Source organism: Eptatretus burgeri, chromosome 7 (genome assembly GCF_056783735.1).
Source record: "Eptatretus burgeri isolate ZD-2024b chromosome 7, Ebu_testis_v1, whole genome shotgun sequence".
NCBI classification, from domain to species: Eukaryota; Metazoa; Chordata; class Myxini; order Myxiniformes; family Myxinidae; genus Eptatretus; species Eptatretus burgeri.
In genome coordinates this window covers 27,899,386-27,913,627 of record NC_140967.1, presented here as the reverse complement: position 1 = coordinate 27,913,627, position 14,242 = coordinate 27,899,386, and the positions used below count along the sequence as shown (strand labels likewise).

General features: G+C 42.9%; 2 protein-coding genes across 3 annotated transcripts in view; one reads left to right on the top strand and one right to left on the bottom strand.

Moving 5' to 3' along the window:
* Positions 1–170, bottom strand: part of LOC147022886 (dynein axonemal heavy chain 9-like) — a 318,333-nt gene extending 318,163 nt beyond the window's left edge. The window contains exon 1 of the mRNA XM_085890311.1: positions 1–170. This exon is cut by the window's left edge and continues 346 nt beyond it. The gene's annotated coding sequence lies outside the window, so the exon portion shown is untranslated.
* Positions 171–172: 2 nt separating this feature from the next.
* The window catches only part of ERCC4 (ERCC excision repair 4, endonuclease catalytic subunit), a 30,385-nt gene continuing 16,315 nt past the window's right edge, over positions 173–14,242 (top strand). Inside the window, exons 1-9 of one of the 2 annotated variants that reach the window (XM_085887810.1) lie at positions 175–370; positions 2,429–2,609; positions 4,797–4,992; positions 5,318–5,525; positions 6,282–6,462; positions 6,871–6,969; positions 9,019–9,129; positions 13,083–13,941; positions 14,099–14,191. In XM_085887810.1, coding sequence (XP_085743936.1) covers positions 197–370; positions 2,429–2,609; positions 4,797–4,992; positions 5,318–5,525; positions 6,282–6,462; positions 6,871–6,969; positions 9,019–9,129; positions 13,083–13,941; positions 14,099–14,191 — 2,102 coding nt within the window. In that variant the 5' untranslated portion in view covers positions 175–196. Of the gene's footprint in view, positions 371–2,428; positions 2,610–4,796; positions 4,993–5,317; positions 5,526–6,281; positions 6,463–6,870; positions 6,970–9,018; positions 9,130–13,082; positions 13,942–14,098; positions 14,192–14,242 lie in introns of both variants that reach the window. The other variant, XM_085887812.1, reaches the window with a different exon arrangement.

Sequence of the window (14,242 nt, the reverse complement as noted above, 5' to 3'; positions counted from 1 at the left end):
ATGAGTGTTGAAGCGGTGTATAAGTACGTAATAATTTATTGCAACCGCTACATTTCAATATAAGGAATCAACGTAATATTATTTAGATTTCTATTTACATATTTTTACTGACTTACAGCGAAGGTAATAATTAAAAAAAAAATCCTTTTCATTCTGTCTTACGGAGGTTTGTTGTGATCGGCGGAAATGTGGAAAGATGGCGGGTCTTTTGGACTACGAGACTCAGATGTTCTTGGACCTGTTTCACCATGATGGATTACTGCTCACAGCCAAAGGATTGGGCATTGACCGGATACTCCTGGCTTTCCTGCGCCTGTACTCGGACCCAGCGAATCTCGTCCTTGTTCTCAACACGTCACAAGCGGAAGAGGTGACCCCCCCCCCCCCCTTGCGCAGCGACATCTTCCTTTCCCCTTCTTTCCTTCCATTTGTTTAATACTTTCTCGAATCGAAAAATACGTCCACATTTAATTGTCAATACAAAGTTATACCAATCTCGTTTTGTGCACATTTTTATAAGTATGATGTAATTATTTAAACAAAAATGTATTTTGCTCCATAAATAGCGAACGCAGTGAGCTTCATACTTAACGCGTGCACATTAGAGAATAGGAAACAACAACAACAACAACAACAACAACATACCCCTGACGATTTCGAATCCGTGTCGTTGGCTATGACCCTTTTGCTTCCGGTTGTTTTAAAACGTTGTGCGGTGTATAAACACGATTGGGTTTTATTTCTATCTTGTGAATATTACTTAACGCGTACACATGAGAGAATAGGAAACAACAACAACAACGCAATACCCTGACGATTTGGAATCCGTGTCGTTGGCTATGACCCTTTTGCTTCCGGTTGTTTTAAAACGCTGTGCGGTGTATAAACACGATTGGGTTTTATTTCTATCTTGTGAATATTACTTAACGCGTGCACATGAGAGAATAGGAAACAACAACACAATACCCTGACAATTTGGAATCCGTGTCGTTGGCTATGACCCTTTTGCTTCCGTTTTTTTTTTGTTTCCGGTTTTTGTCATGGGGAATGATGCATGCCGGGAGATAAAGGCATCGGCGGAGAAAAACCTTCAGAGTATAAGGCTTTATTTCACTTGATTGAAGCCGACTCTACAGACACATAAAAGAATACATGTGCAGCAAGGAATACATGTGCAGTCGATCACCACAAAATATATCAGCAATTAGCCAGCATAAGCACGGAGTCCGGTATACTCTCAATTCTTACCATTCAACGAGCACCAAGTGAACCACCGCCGTAAATGACAATGCCCCAGGGACAATCCCACCGACCGCGCGGCATCTCGGTTTTATCTGTCCCGTGTGCGAGCCGCGCGACACGTGATCGCGCGTCACATCCTTTAATTCATCACATTCTCCCCATCTTTAAAATGTAACTAGAGGCTCAACTAACGCACCATGATTACTTCAACGCTATAGGAGCATACATTTCAAGCAACGCGAACTATTTAAACTACAGAAGCATACATTTCAAGCAGTGAGGATTATTTTGAGTTATCGAAGCATGGTAAGGTGCCATCGAGGGATGCCGATAATCCCCTTTACAGATCGAGTCGTCGAGGGGGTTTTATCCATCGACCTCTCTGGGAGTAAATGGTGGTTTCACTTGAGGGAGGCTTCCGATCCTCTTGGGGAGCCTCGACTCGTGCCGGGGATGACTCCTCGATCGCTCTCGGGTGAAATGCGGTAGCTCCGTCATCACCATTCTTGGGTGGAGTTCCTGAGGGGGAAACACCTGGGGAGGGAATGTCAGAGGGAGGAGTACCAGATGGAGAAGTACCTGCGGGAGCCAGATGGCGAACCGACACAGTGGTCTCCCTGCCATCAGGAAGTCTAACATGAGCATACTCAGGAATAGCATCGATGAGTTCGACCTTCTCCACCATTGGTTCATACTTGCTTTGTCGTACCGGGCGCTTCATGAACACTGTTCCCGGATAGGTTAGCCAGTTGGGCACCGTTTGGCCGCCAGTATATCGTCGTTGGTGAGTAAACATTCGTTCGTGAGGAGTAGCATTGATGGACGTACAGAGCAAAGAGCGTATGGAATTCAGGGCATCGGGAAGGGTAACCTCCCACCGCTCGAGCCCCAGCCCTCTCAATTTCAGCGCAAGGGTTACGGCTTTCCAAATGACTCCATTATACCGTTCCACCTGCCCATTACCCTGTGGGTTGTAACCCGTCGTTCGACTAGTTGCTATGCCGTGCTCAAATAGGAACTGTTTTAGCCCGACCGACATGAAACCCGGCCTCTGTCTGAATGTATGTACGAAGGTTTCCCAAACATGGCAAAGAGGTCAGAGAGACATTTCACGACAGTGCCTGAGGTCATATCCGAGCACGGAAATGAATTTGTACAAATGCGTACTTTCACTTTTGTACTGCAGGAATACTTCGTTGAGGAGCTTCGTCGTACTGGAGTTGAGTACCTACCAAAGATCGTGACTACTGAGATACCGGGCAGCGAACGGAAGGATTTGTACAAGGAGGGTGGTGTTCTATTTGTCACCAGTCGTATTCTGGTGGTGGATTTCCTCACTGACCGTGTTCCTGCCAATCTTGTCACTGGTACGCTTCATTGATACGACATGAGGTGTCAGATGTTGTGGTTGCACAAATAATGCAGGTTTATACTTCCACAACTATGCAGCCAATTTCCTCAACACTTACATCATGCATCACAATGAATAACCAGCGATGGCGACTTCTATCAAATTGGTAAATAATTAGAATGGAAGTCGAGGAAAGGTAGTATTAGGTAGTCCAAGATTGAGATTTTTATTTTATTTCTGTTCATGCAATGAACTGGTCTTGCACTCCCTATGTAGTGGTTTGCTGCTGGGTTTGAATGAAGTGGCATAACCAGACTCTGTGGCATAATGGATAGAGCATCCACACTGAGTCTGGGAGGTCAGTGGTTCGTATTGTTACGGTTGTGGAAATTCGCATTACACCATAAAGAGTCCTCAGGTGAGATATCTCGATCAGTCCATGTGTAGTTAGCCCACACCCGTTGTATCGAGGGAATTTATGTGATCCATTCGGGCTGCGATCCTTCAGTTAGTCGTTTTTCTTTCTCTATTATTAATTTGAACAAGAACAAAACAAACCAATAACGACGCTTGTGGGTTTTTCCCACCATTTTTCCCCGCGCTTGGTGTGAAGGAAGGGGGGGGCAGCTCGCCGCCGATTAGTGGATGAACAGCGTGAGGCGGTCAGGTTGAGGGAATGCCCCTTTTCGGGAACCTTCTCGAAGGAAGGTGGAGCCGAAAACGGGGCGGGCGAAGGGCGGAGCCGGCCCCTACAAAAGGGACGAACGAGTTGGTCTTCAGTGGGGTTGGTTTGAAGTTCAGTTTTGGTTGGTCTACAGTTGGTTTGAGTTCGGAGTGAGCCTTCTGGTTCTTTGCGAGCTCGTTGTTCCTGCCTTGTTCTGCGATCCTCGCGCGAGCGCGGGAAGTAGCGCCGAACGAGCCCCGTCTGTTCCCCCAAAAACCCCGTCCGGGCTGTCGGGCAGACGACGCGAGCTACGCGCGGGACGAGCTCGGTGCGCCACACCAGGAGGAGACAAAGGAGGGACTCGAGGCTGTGGTCCCCCAAGGCTGGACAACGCGCCCAGGGAAGTCGTGACTTCCTTTTTTTGGGGGGTTTTGTGTAAATGTCTGTGGGTGGCGCCAGTCTTGTAAGTAGAAACTGTGTAAGTTTCAAGGTGTGTAAATAATTCCCTCTTATTCGGTTTTAACTCTTTCATTGCTTTTATTGTTTTAACTGTTATATGTGAATTTTTGTATGGCGGTATATACGTGCTTGCTTTGTGTCTGTGTATGTAAATAAAGTGCATTGTGTGAACTGTTTTCCCGCTTCGCTTCGTCTTTTCCTTTTATTGAACCCCCATCTTGCATCACGTAAGGGGTTCGTAGTGGGTTTAAAACGCCCAGTAATTAATCGGAACCGTCAAGGCCGACGATAACTCCGCTCGGTTATCCCTGTAATACGGAACAAACCGCTTAAGCGGTTAGTGTCCGGAGTCGGCCTGTGGCGTGGTACGATCGCCCGGTCGACCACTCGCGCAGGTACTTAGGTAGGTCGAATTTGGCGAGCAACCCTATCCTGCGCGGGTGGGCAATTGGCACGATCGTGGTGAGGTTAAACCCCCACCCGTGACTGGCTCCGGGTGATAGTTCCCGGAGGGTCGCGAATGAATTGTCCATTCCGGTGGGCGAGGCGGCCGCCATTCGAGTTACGTGGCCGATCGCACTCCGGGCGGGCCAGAATTCGCAACAGTATTCAACCCTGGCCGAATCATACCAAAGATGAAAAACGGTATGTGCTGCTTCCTTGCTTGATGCTCAGCATTTATAAAGGATAGAGCACGGACAAAGAATTAAGTGTTCACATTCCTTATTATTTGCACATCGATTCCTGCCTTTAACTGTGGTTCATTGCATTTAATATATTGATTGAATGTCGAATGCTGGGGTATAGAGCTGGGGACCAGTGATGTAATGGTGTGCAGGCCACAGAGCAGTAGCATGTAGCCCCTGTTGCTTTCCATCATCAGGCCTTAAAATTATTTTTGAATTTTTTTTATTTTAATGAGGGGGTTGAGTATAAATTATGCCCATTAAAGTTGGGGACAGATGCGTTGTAGGGCTGATGCAATGCCCACTGGTCTAAAAGGGAGTTAAACACGTCGCAGGCCGAAAGTAACATCCACCGATGGCAGTTGCTGTTCAGAATCCTTTTTCTACTTTCCAGGCATCCTTGTGTACAAGGCTCACAAGATCATGGATTCCTGCCTGGAGGCATTCGTTTTGCGGCTTTACCGTCAGAAGAATAAGCAAGGCTTCATTAAGGCCTTCACAGATCAGCCAACTGCATTCACTACGGGATTCTGCAAAGTAGAGAGGGTCATGCGATGCTTGTTTGTGCGGAAACTCTACCTGTGGCCTAGGTACGTATGCATGCATTTCGGACGAAGGCTCTATGCTTCAGTCTGGGCCTCCTGTGTCGTCTGTCGTTCGATCTCCCAAACATTAGTGACATGCTAAAGTCCTTTAGCCCCCTCATTGTGGTTTTAATGTTTTGGCTGAAATAATCTTTGTTATATCTGTTCACCACAATGCTTTCAGGATGTCTATAAATGGTGTGATTACACGTATTATACGGAAAGATTGTTTTCAGTTTTCCCTGGTTTATCCGCAATTTATTTTTTTTTTTGCTGTTGTTTTATTTTGATGTCTCTCTTATTTATTTTGTCTCCTTGTCTGAAAACCTAGATTCCACGCAACAGTTCAAGCCTGTCTCGAGCAGCGGCAGGTGGATGTTGTAGAGATTGCTGTTGGTCTAAGCCCAGCAGCGCAAGCCATTCAGAGTTGTATCCTTGAAGTTCTGGGTGCTTGTCTCCGCGAGCTTCATCGGCACAATCCCAGCCTTGACCTCGACTCGCTGTCTCTCGAGAATGCCATCGGAAATGCGTTTGATAAGGTGTGGCGGAAGATGAGTGGCATGATTCATACTATTGGCTGAGCAAACTTCCTTGGTATTTGCAAAGTTAAAAATTCTCAAATTGAGCATGAAGCTAAAGTGCAGGCTACGAAAGATTTTGCACTTGGAATAGAAATTGAGCATAAATAAAGAGTCAGATTACATCTAAAGCTGGAAGCTCATTACCTCCACCACTGAAGGTGGATGGAGGTTTTGTCTTCACCCCTGTTTGTTTGTTTGTTTGTTTGTTTGTTTGTCTGTGTACAGGACATCTCAAAAAGTTATAGATGGATTTGGGTGAAATTTGGTGGACAGGTTGGGTATGTGACAAGGAAAAATTGATTGCATTTTCGTGAAGATCTGGATCAGGATATGATAAGTATATATATATATATATATATATATATATATATATATATATATATATATATATATATATATATATATATATATATATATATATATATATGTCCAGATTTTTATATTATTTTCCTGTACTTACTTTATATTTGCTTTAATAATAATTTTACTAAACTCTATGGTTTTTGATTCTCCTTAATGACCATTGACATGGTTTTATCTATTATTATGGTGTTACAGATGTTTGTTTCAATCAAATTCTTGTATGTTCCAGTTTGAGAACCATTTTGCTTTGAGAACAGGGTCCAGGAATGTAACTCTTTCTCAAACCGGGAGTTGTCTATTAAATTTAATCGACCTAATTAAAATTCAAATATAATTTGTGATTCATTTCAGACAATAAGGCTACAACTTGACCCAGTGTGGCACACATTGGGTGCGAAGACCCGCTCACTGGTGCAGGATCTGAGAGTCTTGCGGACTTTGCTGCTCTGCCTTACCCAGTATGATGCCGTCACTTTCCTGAGCTTGCTCGAGTCTCTGTGGTCCAGTCATAAGGCGTTTGGTCAAAACTCTGGTGTGGGTCATAATATAACACGTACATTTTAACAGCCTCCTCTCTCCTCCTCTCTCTCCTCTCTCTCCTCTCTCTCCTCTCTCTTCTCTCTCCCTCTCTCTCCTCTCTCTCCTCTCTCTCCTCTCTCTCCTCTCTCTCCTCTCTCTCCTCTCTCTCCTCTCTCTCCTCTCTCTCCTCTCTCTCCTCTCTCTCCTCTCTCTCCTCTCTCTCCTCTCTCTCTCCTCTCTCTCCTCTCTCTCCTCTCTCTCCTCTCTCTCCTCTCTCTCCTCTCTCTCCTATCTCTCCTATCTCTCCTATCTCCTCTGTTGTGTAAACTCTGCACTCACTGCATTGTTCATTCAATTTGTTGTTGGCGTTGTAAATATGTCTCAAGTAATTGAGTTTTTCTTCCCTGTTCACTCATTTTAGGTTGGTTGTTCATGGATGCTGCAAACTCGATGTTTGTACACACGCGTGCTCGTGTGTATGGATATTCGGTTGACAATGATTCGGGGAAGAGGACGGATGGTAATTAAAAAGTTTAATGTTATTGGAAGATGGAATTCATGAAGTTGTAACGAGACTGCAGTTTAGTATTTTAAATAGGGACCATCTATTTTTTGAGTCTCGCCCTGAAGGGAATGTGAGACAATTGGTGTGTGCGCGTGCGTGTGTGCGTGCTCATGTCCACATTTCTATATTTGCGCTTTAAAAATGTTTTTTTTTCTGCAACCGCTTGGCCGATTGATGCTAAATTTCAAATATAGGAGGGACACCCCGTGGAGAATATTTTATTGCTAATTCTGATGTCATAAGGTCACATGGGATGGCAGCCACATTGAATTAAAGGGAAAATTTTGGACATAATTTTCTCCAAAACCGCTCGATGAAGAATAAAATAAAAACTAGAACGGGCACTCATAGAGCGCATACCTTCGCCGCCACTACTTTTTTTTGTTCTTGGTATGAGTGTGGGGAACTGGTTTCATATGAATGGTCTTATGACACAAACCACATATCTATAATGTCATGACCCCCCCCCCCGACTTTTGGGGGCTACGGACTAAACAACAATCAACTCACGTCGTTTTGGCGAGTCTTCACTCGCAAGCTCGGTGAATACAACATTTCAACAAGAGAAGGTAATCTCGTTTGATGCTGGTTTCATGCAAATCGAATAAGAATTGACTGAGTTATGCCGAAAACCGCATATTTTTCAAGGGCGTGACCCCCCCCCCCCCGACATTTCACCCCAACCGGTGACATGTGTTATGACATCATTGTGTCACAAGATTGGGCACTAAATTCTGAACATTTTGGTGCTGGGTTCATGTAAAGCGGACAAGAATTGACCGCGTTATGACAAAAACCGCATATTTTTCAAGGTCGTGACCCCCCTGACCTTTGACCCCAAACCGGTAACAAGAGTATGGGCGTCATTGTGTCATATTGCATATCACAAGATGAGGCGTTGAATTCTGAACATTTTGGCGTTGGTTGCATGCAAATTGAATAAAAATTGACCGTGTTATCGTAAAAAGACGATTTTGACCTTTTCGTGACCTTGACCTTTGACCCGAACGATCCCAAAATCTAATCGAATGCTTCCTGGCTAATAACCAATCATCCCACCAAATTTCATGCAATTCAGTTTAATACTTTTTGAGTTATACAAATCACAAGATTACAAATAAATAAATAAATACACGCCGACCAAAACATAACCTTTCGCAGAATGCGAAGGTAATAAACTCGGCATACAGTATGTCATAAACTCCCCATGGGGTATTTCTGGTGATCCCGATGACGTCATTGGAGACATGGTATTCAAGCCAGAATTGGTTGAATTGAAATCTTTATCTGAAAAATCTGAAACTTCAAATATCTGATCTATGACCCAATGTGAGTAAAGAATTAAATTTATGATGTCATAACTATGCCAGGAAACTGACATAATCGGGTGAATGGATGACATGGGTATGTGGGCCATAATAATAGCGTGTTCATTGAACAATGGTATTTTCTGTTCAAAATGAACCCGCTAGACGAGACTATACACTCTGCGAGTGCTGTTATAGTTACATATGCAAAAGAGTGTAATTTTAACCCATCCCTCATCCTTTTTCTCCTTCCTTCCCCTTGTTTCTGTCTTCCCTTGACCTCCTTTCCCGTCCTTTCCCACTTCTTCCACATACACTCTCAAACCCTTTACCCTTTTATTATTTTCAAATTAACCCATCTTCCCAATTTTCAGTGTGTACATAATAAATAGATTTCCCCATGCACATGGTGGATAGGCTCTTTGGCCTAGTTGCCTAAGCAAATTGTTACACATTGTTCATTATTTTGTTTATTGTTTCTTTTCTTTTTGTTTACTTGGTTTCATAAATGTATTGGACCAACTTCTCCATGAACCTTGGTGTTATTAACAAGCCATGGTGTGTAATGATACTCGTAATATTTAATTTGGTGTTCATTACAAATCCACCATGCGACAGCTTCGAGTCTTGTCGAACCTGCCTTCCTTTTCTTCCTCTTATGACATTATTTCTCTCCAATTTGTGTCCCATTTTGAAGGGGAAAAGCAAGAGTTACTATTGGAGAAGAACCCAAAATGGGAGGCCCTGCTGGAGGTATTAGAGGAAATTGAAAGAGAAAATAAAGACAGCAAAGATCTTGGAGGGCCAGGTGTGCTTTTTAATTTTATTTCACATTATGTGCTTTGTGTTGATGTTGTGTAATGCAGTGGCAACAGTAGAATACACAAACACTTGGGTGAAAATGGAGTGGGGTCAATAAACCTTTCCCTGCCCTCATTACATTAATTAACTAGAAGGGCACTCAGTACAGCGCATACCTCCGTCACGTAATACCTGATCCATGAGAACATATCGGGCCCAATACATTTTTGAAATATCATGCTATACAGTACTATATCGCTTTTGGCCCGATCTCTCAATGGTGAAGAATCACTTTAAAAATTAAAGGATTCTCGTATCTGGATCCAGATTCGGATTATCACCAAAATCGAATCACTTCGTCCTTGCGACACACCCAACCTGTCCACCAAGTTTCATCCGAATCCGTCCACAACTTTTTGAGATATCGTGCTATATATCATTTTTGGCCTTATCTCTCAACGGTGAAGAATCACTTAAGAAATTCTAGTCGTCTGATCTGGATCCGGATCTTCACCAAAATCTAATCAGTTTGTCCTTGTCACACACCGAACCCGTCCACCAAATTTCATTGAGAACCGCCCACAACTTTTTGAGATATTCTGTACACAAACAGACAAACAAAGACAGAAAGGGGTGAAACATAACCTCCTTCACCTTCGGTGGCAGAGGTAAAAAGGTCACAAAGATACTGTGCTTCTTGGTGTCCCCAGAACAAAATATATAAAAGAGGATAAGGGTTGTCGACATTTTTCTGCTTCTACAAGGCTTCCATGCACTTCCTGTTGCTACAAGCTTGTTATCCTGACATTTTTGGGGAAAAAAATGTCTCTGTCCATCTGCCACACTATCTCCTCCTAAACGGTTGTGCAGAAATTCACCAAACGTGGTAGGGCAGTATCACTGGCAGTATCACTGCCTCCAAAACCACAGTATCACTGCCTATGGCACGAATGTGCAAGGGCAGTATCACTTTTGGCCCTGCCCACTGGAGTGGGGTCAAAAGGTCAAATACCAAAAATTGCAATTACGGGCACATTTTAAAACATTTTTGAATGAAACTTCAACAGATGGGGATGCATGAAATATTTAATGATTTTCTTTTTTTATGCCTCCGGTGACGAAGTCCCCGGTGGCGTTGTTTTCAGTTGTCCGTCCGTAAGGACATCCATGCAAATTTTCTCTGTTTTCTCTGCAACCGCATATCCGATTTGACATTAAATTTTCACCATTGATGTGACTGCTCATGCAGAATTTTTAAATGATAATTATGACGTCATTGGTCACGTGGGGTGGCAGTCATGTTGGAAAAACGGAAAAACTTTGGACCTCTGTATTTTCTAAAATTCACCATGGAAATAATTGAAACTTGGCACCTAGCAACTACTCTACATGGGGAATAAGTGTGAATTCACTATGATGTCATCGTTGAAGTGGTTTCCCAGTCAAAGTTAAACAAGTAAAACGGTGCATTCGATCAGTATGAAAATGTGTGAGGTTCATCTAGGGATAGATTGGTCGACAGGGGAAAAAAAAATTCCGTCATCGGTCATGTGGTTTGGCAGCCATATTGTTTTTGTTTTTTAAATATAAAAAATCTTCTCTGGAACCGCTTTAAAGATCAAAGTGAAACTGCACATAAATGATCAACCAGCCATGTTGAATAAAGTTTTTGTAACTATGACATCATTGGTCACATGGTCTGGCAGCCATCTTGGATTGTCCCGAAAACCTTCAAAAATCTACTCCAGAACGGCTATACAGATTGAGGGGAAGCTTCACACACCTATTCAGCATGCCTTCTTGACAATAGGATGATAAAGAATAATTGATGTCACATGGTTCGGTGGCCATATTGGATTGAAGAAAAATAGTAAATAATGTTTTCTCTGGAACCGCTTTTCCGATCGAAGTGAAATTTACCAAATATCATCTAACACTATTACTGCATACAGTGTGGAAAGTATGACGTCAGGGTCATGTGGTGTGGCAGCCATATTAGATAGAAAAACAGACCTTATCCGATCAAAAGAAAACTTCACACATGTGATCCTCTCCCAAATCCTGGACAGAGTCCAAATTTTCAATGCCATAGGTCACGTGGTTTGGCAGCCATGTTAGTGTGAAAACCGAAAATTTTAAAACCTTTTTCTCCAAAACCGCTTAATGGATCGATGTGAATCAAGTTGTGTTGGCATGGAGCAAGGGCAGTGGATTACAATTGCAAAGTTTCCCATCAATCGCGACAGCCGTTTCTGAAAAATATTTTTTAAATATTTTCCTTGAAACCAATGTGGTTGCCACACCACGTGACTCACGTCATTTTTAACTGCAAACTCTAGTCATAATAGGTAAATGGTTTCAGAGAAATAATTGTTGAATTTTCCTTAAAACCAACATGACTGCCACATTATCTGACTGATGAGGTCATTGTTTAATAAAATATTTGCAGCATCAGTGGTGGATCATCACTGCAAAGTCATGCATCGAAAGGCTAAGCGGTTTCAGAGAAAATGTTTTTTTAATATAATCGACTCGGCATGGGTACTACTGGTTGAAAATTTCAACATCGTCGGTCACATGGTCTTGCAGGCATTTTGGACAAAAAGTCTTATCCGATCAACGCGAAACTCCAAAGACGTGATCGGCCACCCATTCTGAATTTGATATGATAAAGAGGACGTCGTGGGAAGGTGTCCTATCGAAGCGGGGTGGCATAGTTTTTTATTTATTTTTTTCCATCATAGATGTGACTACTCATGTAGAATGTTTTTGTGATAACTATGACATCATAGGTCACGTGGTGTGGCAACCATGTTGAAAAAAAAGGAAAAACTAGACTTCTGTATCTCAAACGCTACAAGGAAAAATTGAAACGTGGCACATGTGAAGTACTCTCCATGGGAAACTGATTTTTTTTTATGTCATATGTGGCTTCATTATGATGTCATAATTGCATATGCCAAACGCTTTATCTGATCAGTATGAACATTTTTGAGGGTCATCTAGGGCTAAATTGTAATTGGCAAAAAAAGAAATTTATGACGTCATCTGTCACATGGTTCGGCAGCCATATTGTTTTTAACATAAAACCTTCAAAAATCTTCTCTGTAACAGCTGAACAGAATGAGGCGAAACTTTACAGGTATGATCGCCTATCCATGATAAACAAAAAGTTCTCCACCAATGACGTCATTGGTCACATGGTTTGGCAGCTATTTTTTGAAGAATAAACATTTTAATATCTTCTGCAGAACGGTTTGACAGATCGAGGGGAAACTTCACTTACATGTTCCCCAAGCCTTGGGGATACCAGGGTGTTCCTGAATATTTAATAGGTCACATGGTCTGGCAGCCATATTGGTTTGAATGAAATTATTTTTAAAATATCTTTCTCTTGCATCGATTCTCTTGCATCGATTCTCTTGCATCGATTTCACATCAATCGATGTGAAACGTCACAGTTATGATGGAGTAGACATGTGGAATATATGTTTTACATTTCAACCTGATCGGACACATGGTCTGGCAGCCAGAATTATTTAATCTTTAAAAATCCGGGTTCAGGGATTTAAATCAAACTTGGTACAAGTATGCATAATGATGTAACAATGTAGGCGGAGGCAAACTGGTGACGTCGTGATGACGTGACGTCGAAGATTGTCGTTCTAGTTTTTTTGGATATGACCCTCTGGTTCATGCCCCAGGGAATGGGAACTTAGGGTCACAGGGGTAAAAAAGGGGAAAAAAATTGACTCAGAATTGAATATTGGGTCATTCCTGGTGGAACCTTTTGCCATCTTTCAACTTTGCTTTCAGTGGGAAGCATGGGGATTTGCAATGGCGTGCCATTGACTTCACTGTAGTCATTAATTTGCATTTGATTCTATACTTGACAACGTGTACAGCAATTTTGACAACAAGGTGAGGAAAGACGAGTTTATTTCTGTGTTTGTGTTGCAGGCCAGGTATTGGTGTGTGCAAGTGATGACAAAACTTGTGCCCAGCTCCGTGAATTACTTTGCCGAGGCCCAGATTCCCTCCTACAAAACATGTTTAAGCAATCACATTCTGGGAGTGCTAGTGGTGGTAGCAGCAGCAGTGCTAATAGTGTAAGAGGCCTTGATGGAAGGTTTGATGCCAACGATGTGTTAGATATGCCAAAGATATCTACGGAATGGCTCCAACCTGCAGGTTGCATCAAAAATCCTTCAACAGTGTTCAGAGGTCAAAAGAGACCCGCACTTACTGGTTCAAGATCAAAGGGCCAAAGTAAAGGGTGGCATAAGAAAGGAAAGAAGAAAAAGGAAGAGAAGGAAAGTGGATTAGGAAAGGGTCCTCGAGACTTAACACTGACACAGATGTTGCAACATCCCAAAAATAATGACTCTGATCAGGAGGAAGAAGATGAGAATGACGAAGGGAAAGAACTTTGCTTTCAAGATGAGGACAATGCAGCAGCAGTAGAGGAGGAGCAGGAGGAGGAAATGGAATGTGACACAGAAGAAAAGAATCGAGAGGAAGAACGCCATCAGGAACAGAAGAAGGAAGATGAAGTGATAAAACCTGAGTGTGGTGATGTTAAAGGCTTGCATGAAGCAGGTCGCGAATGTAAGCTCTCCGTGGAAATGTCAGAGCGGCTTGGATTGCTGGCTGACTCCATAGCGGTGCTGCACCCACTGCGGGGCTCTGCAGACCCATACAGCTTAACACGCCTCCTGCGTGAACTGCAGCCACGCTATGTAATACTTTATGATGCGGACCTGGGTCCTGTCCGGCAGCTCGAGGTGTTTCGGGCGAGCAGACCTGGCCTACCACTTCGGTATGCACTGTTCAACTTGTAATCGATTGTTCTTCTGCAAGAGTTTTATTTAGAATAACTGTACAATTCCTGTAAAAAAAATAATACAAATTGTGTAATTATCAGTTATTTCACTCCTAGGGCATCATTGCTGAGGAGTTTCGTCTACTTTTTACAGAGTCTACTTTCTAATGTTTGAAGGTTCCACAGAGGAGCAGAGATATCTCACCACGTTGCGGAAGGAAAAGGAAGCCTTTGAAATGCTTATCCGGTGCGTACTTTTTCTCCCTATCTCACCATCTTGCATGTCTGCTTAACTAAT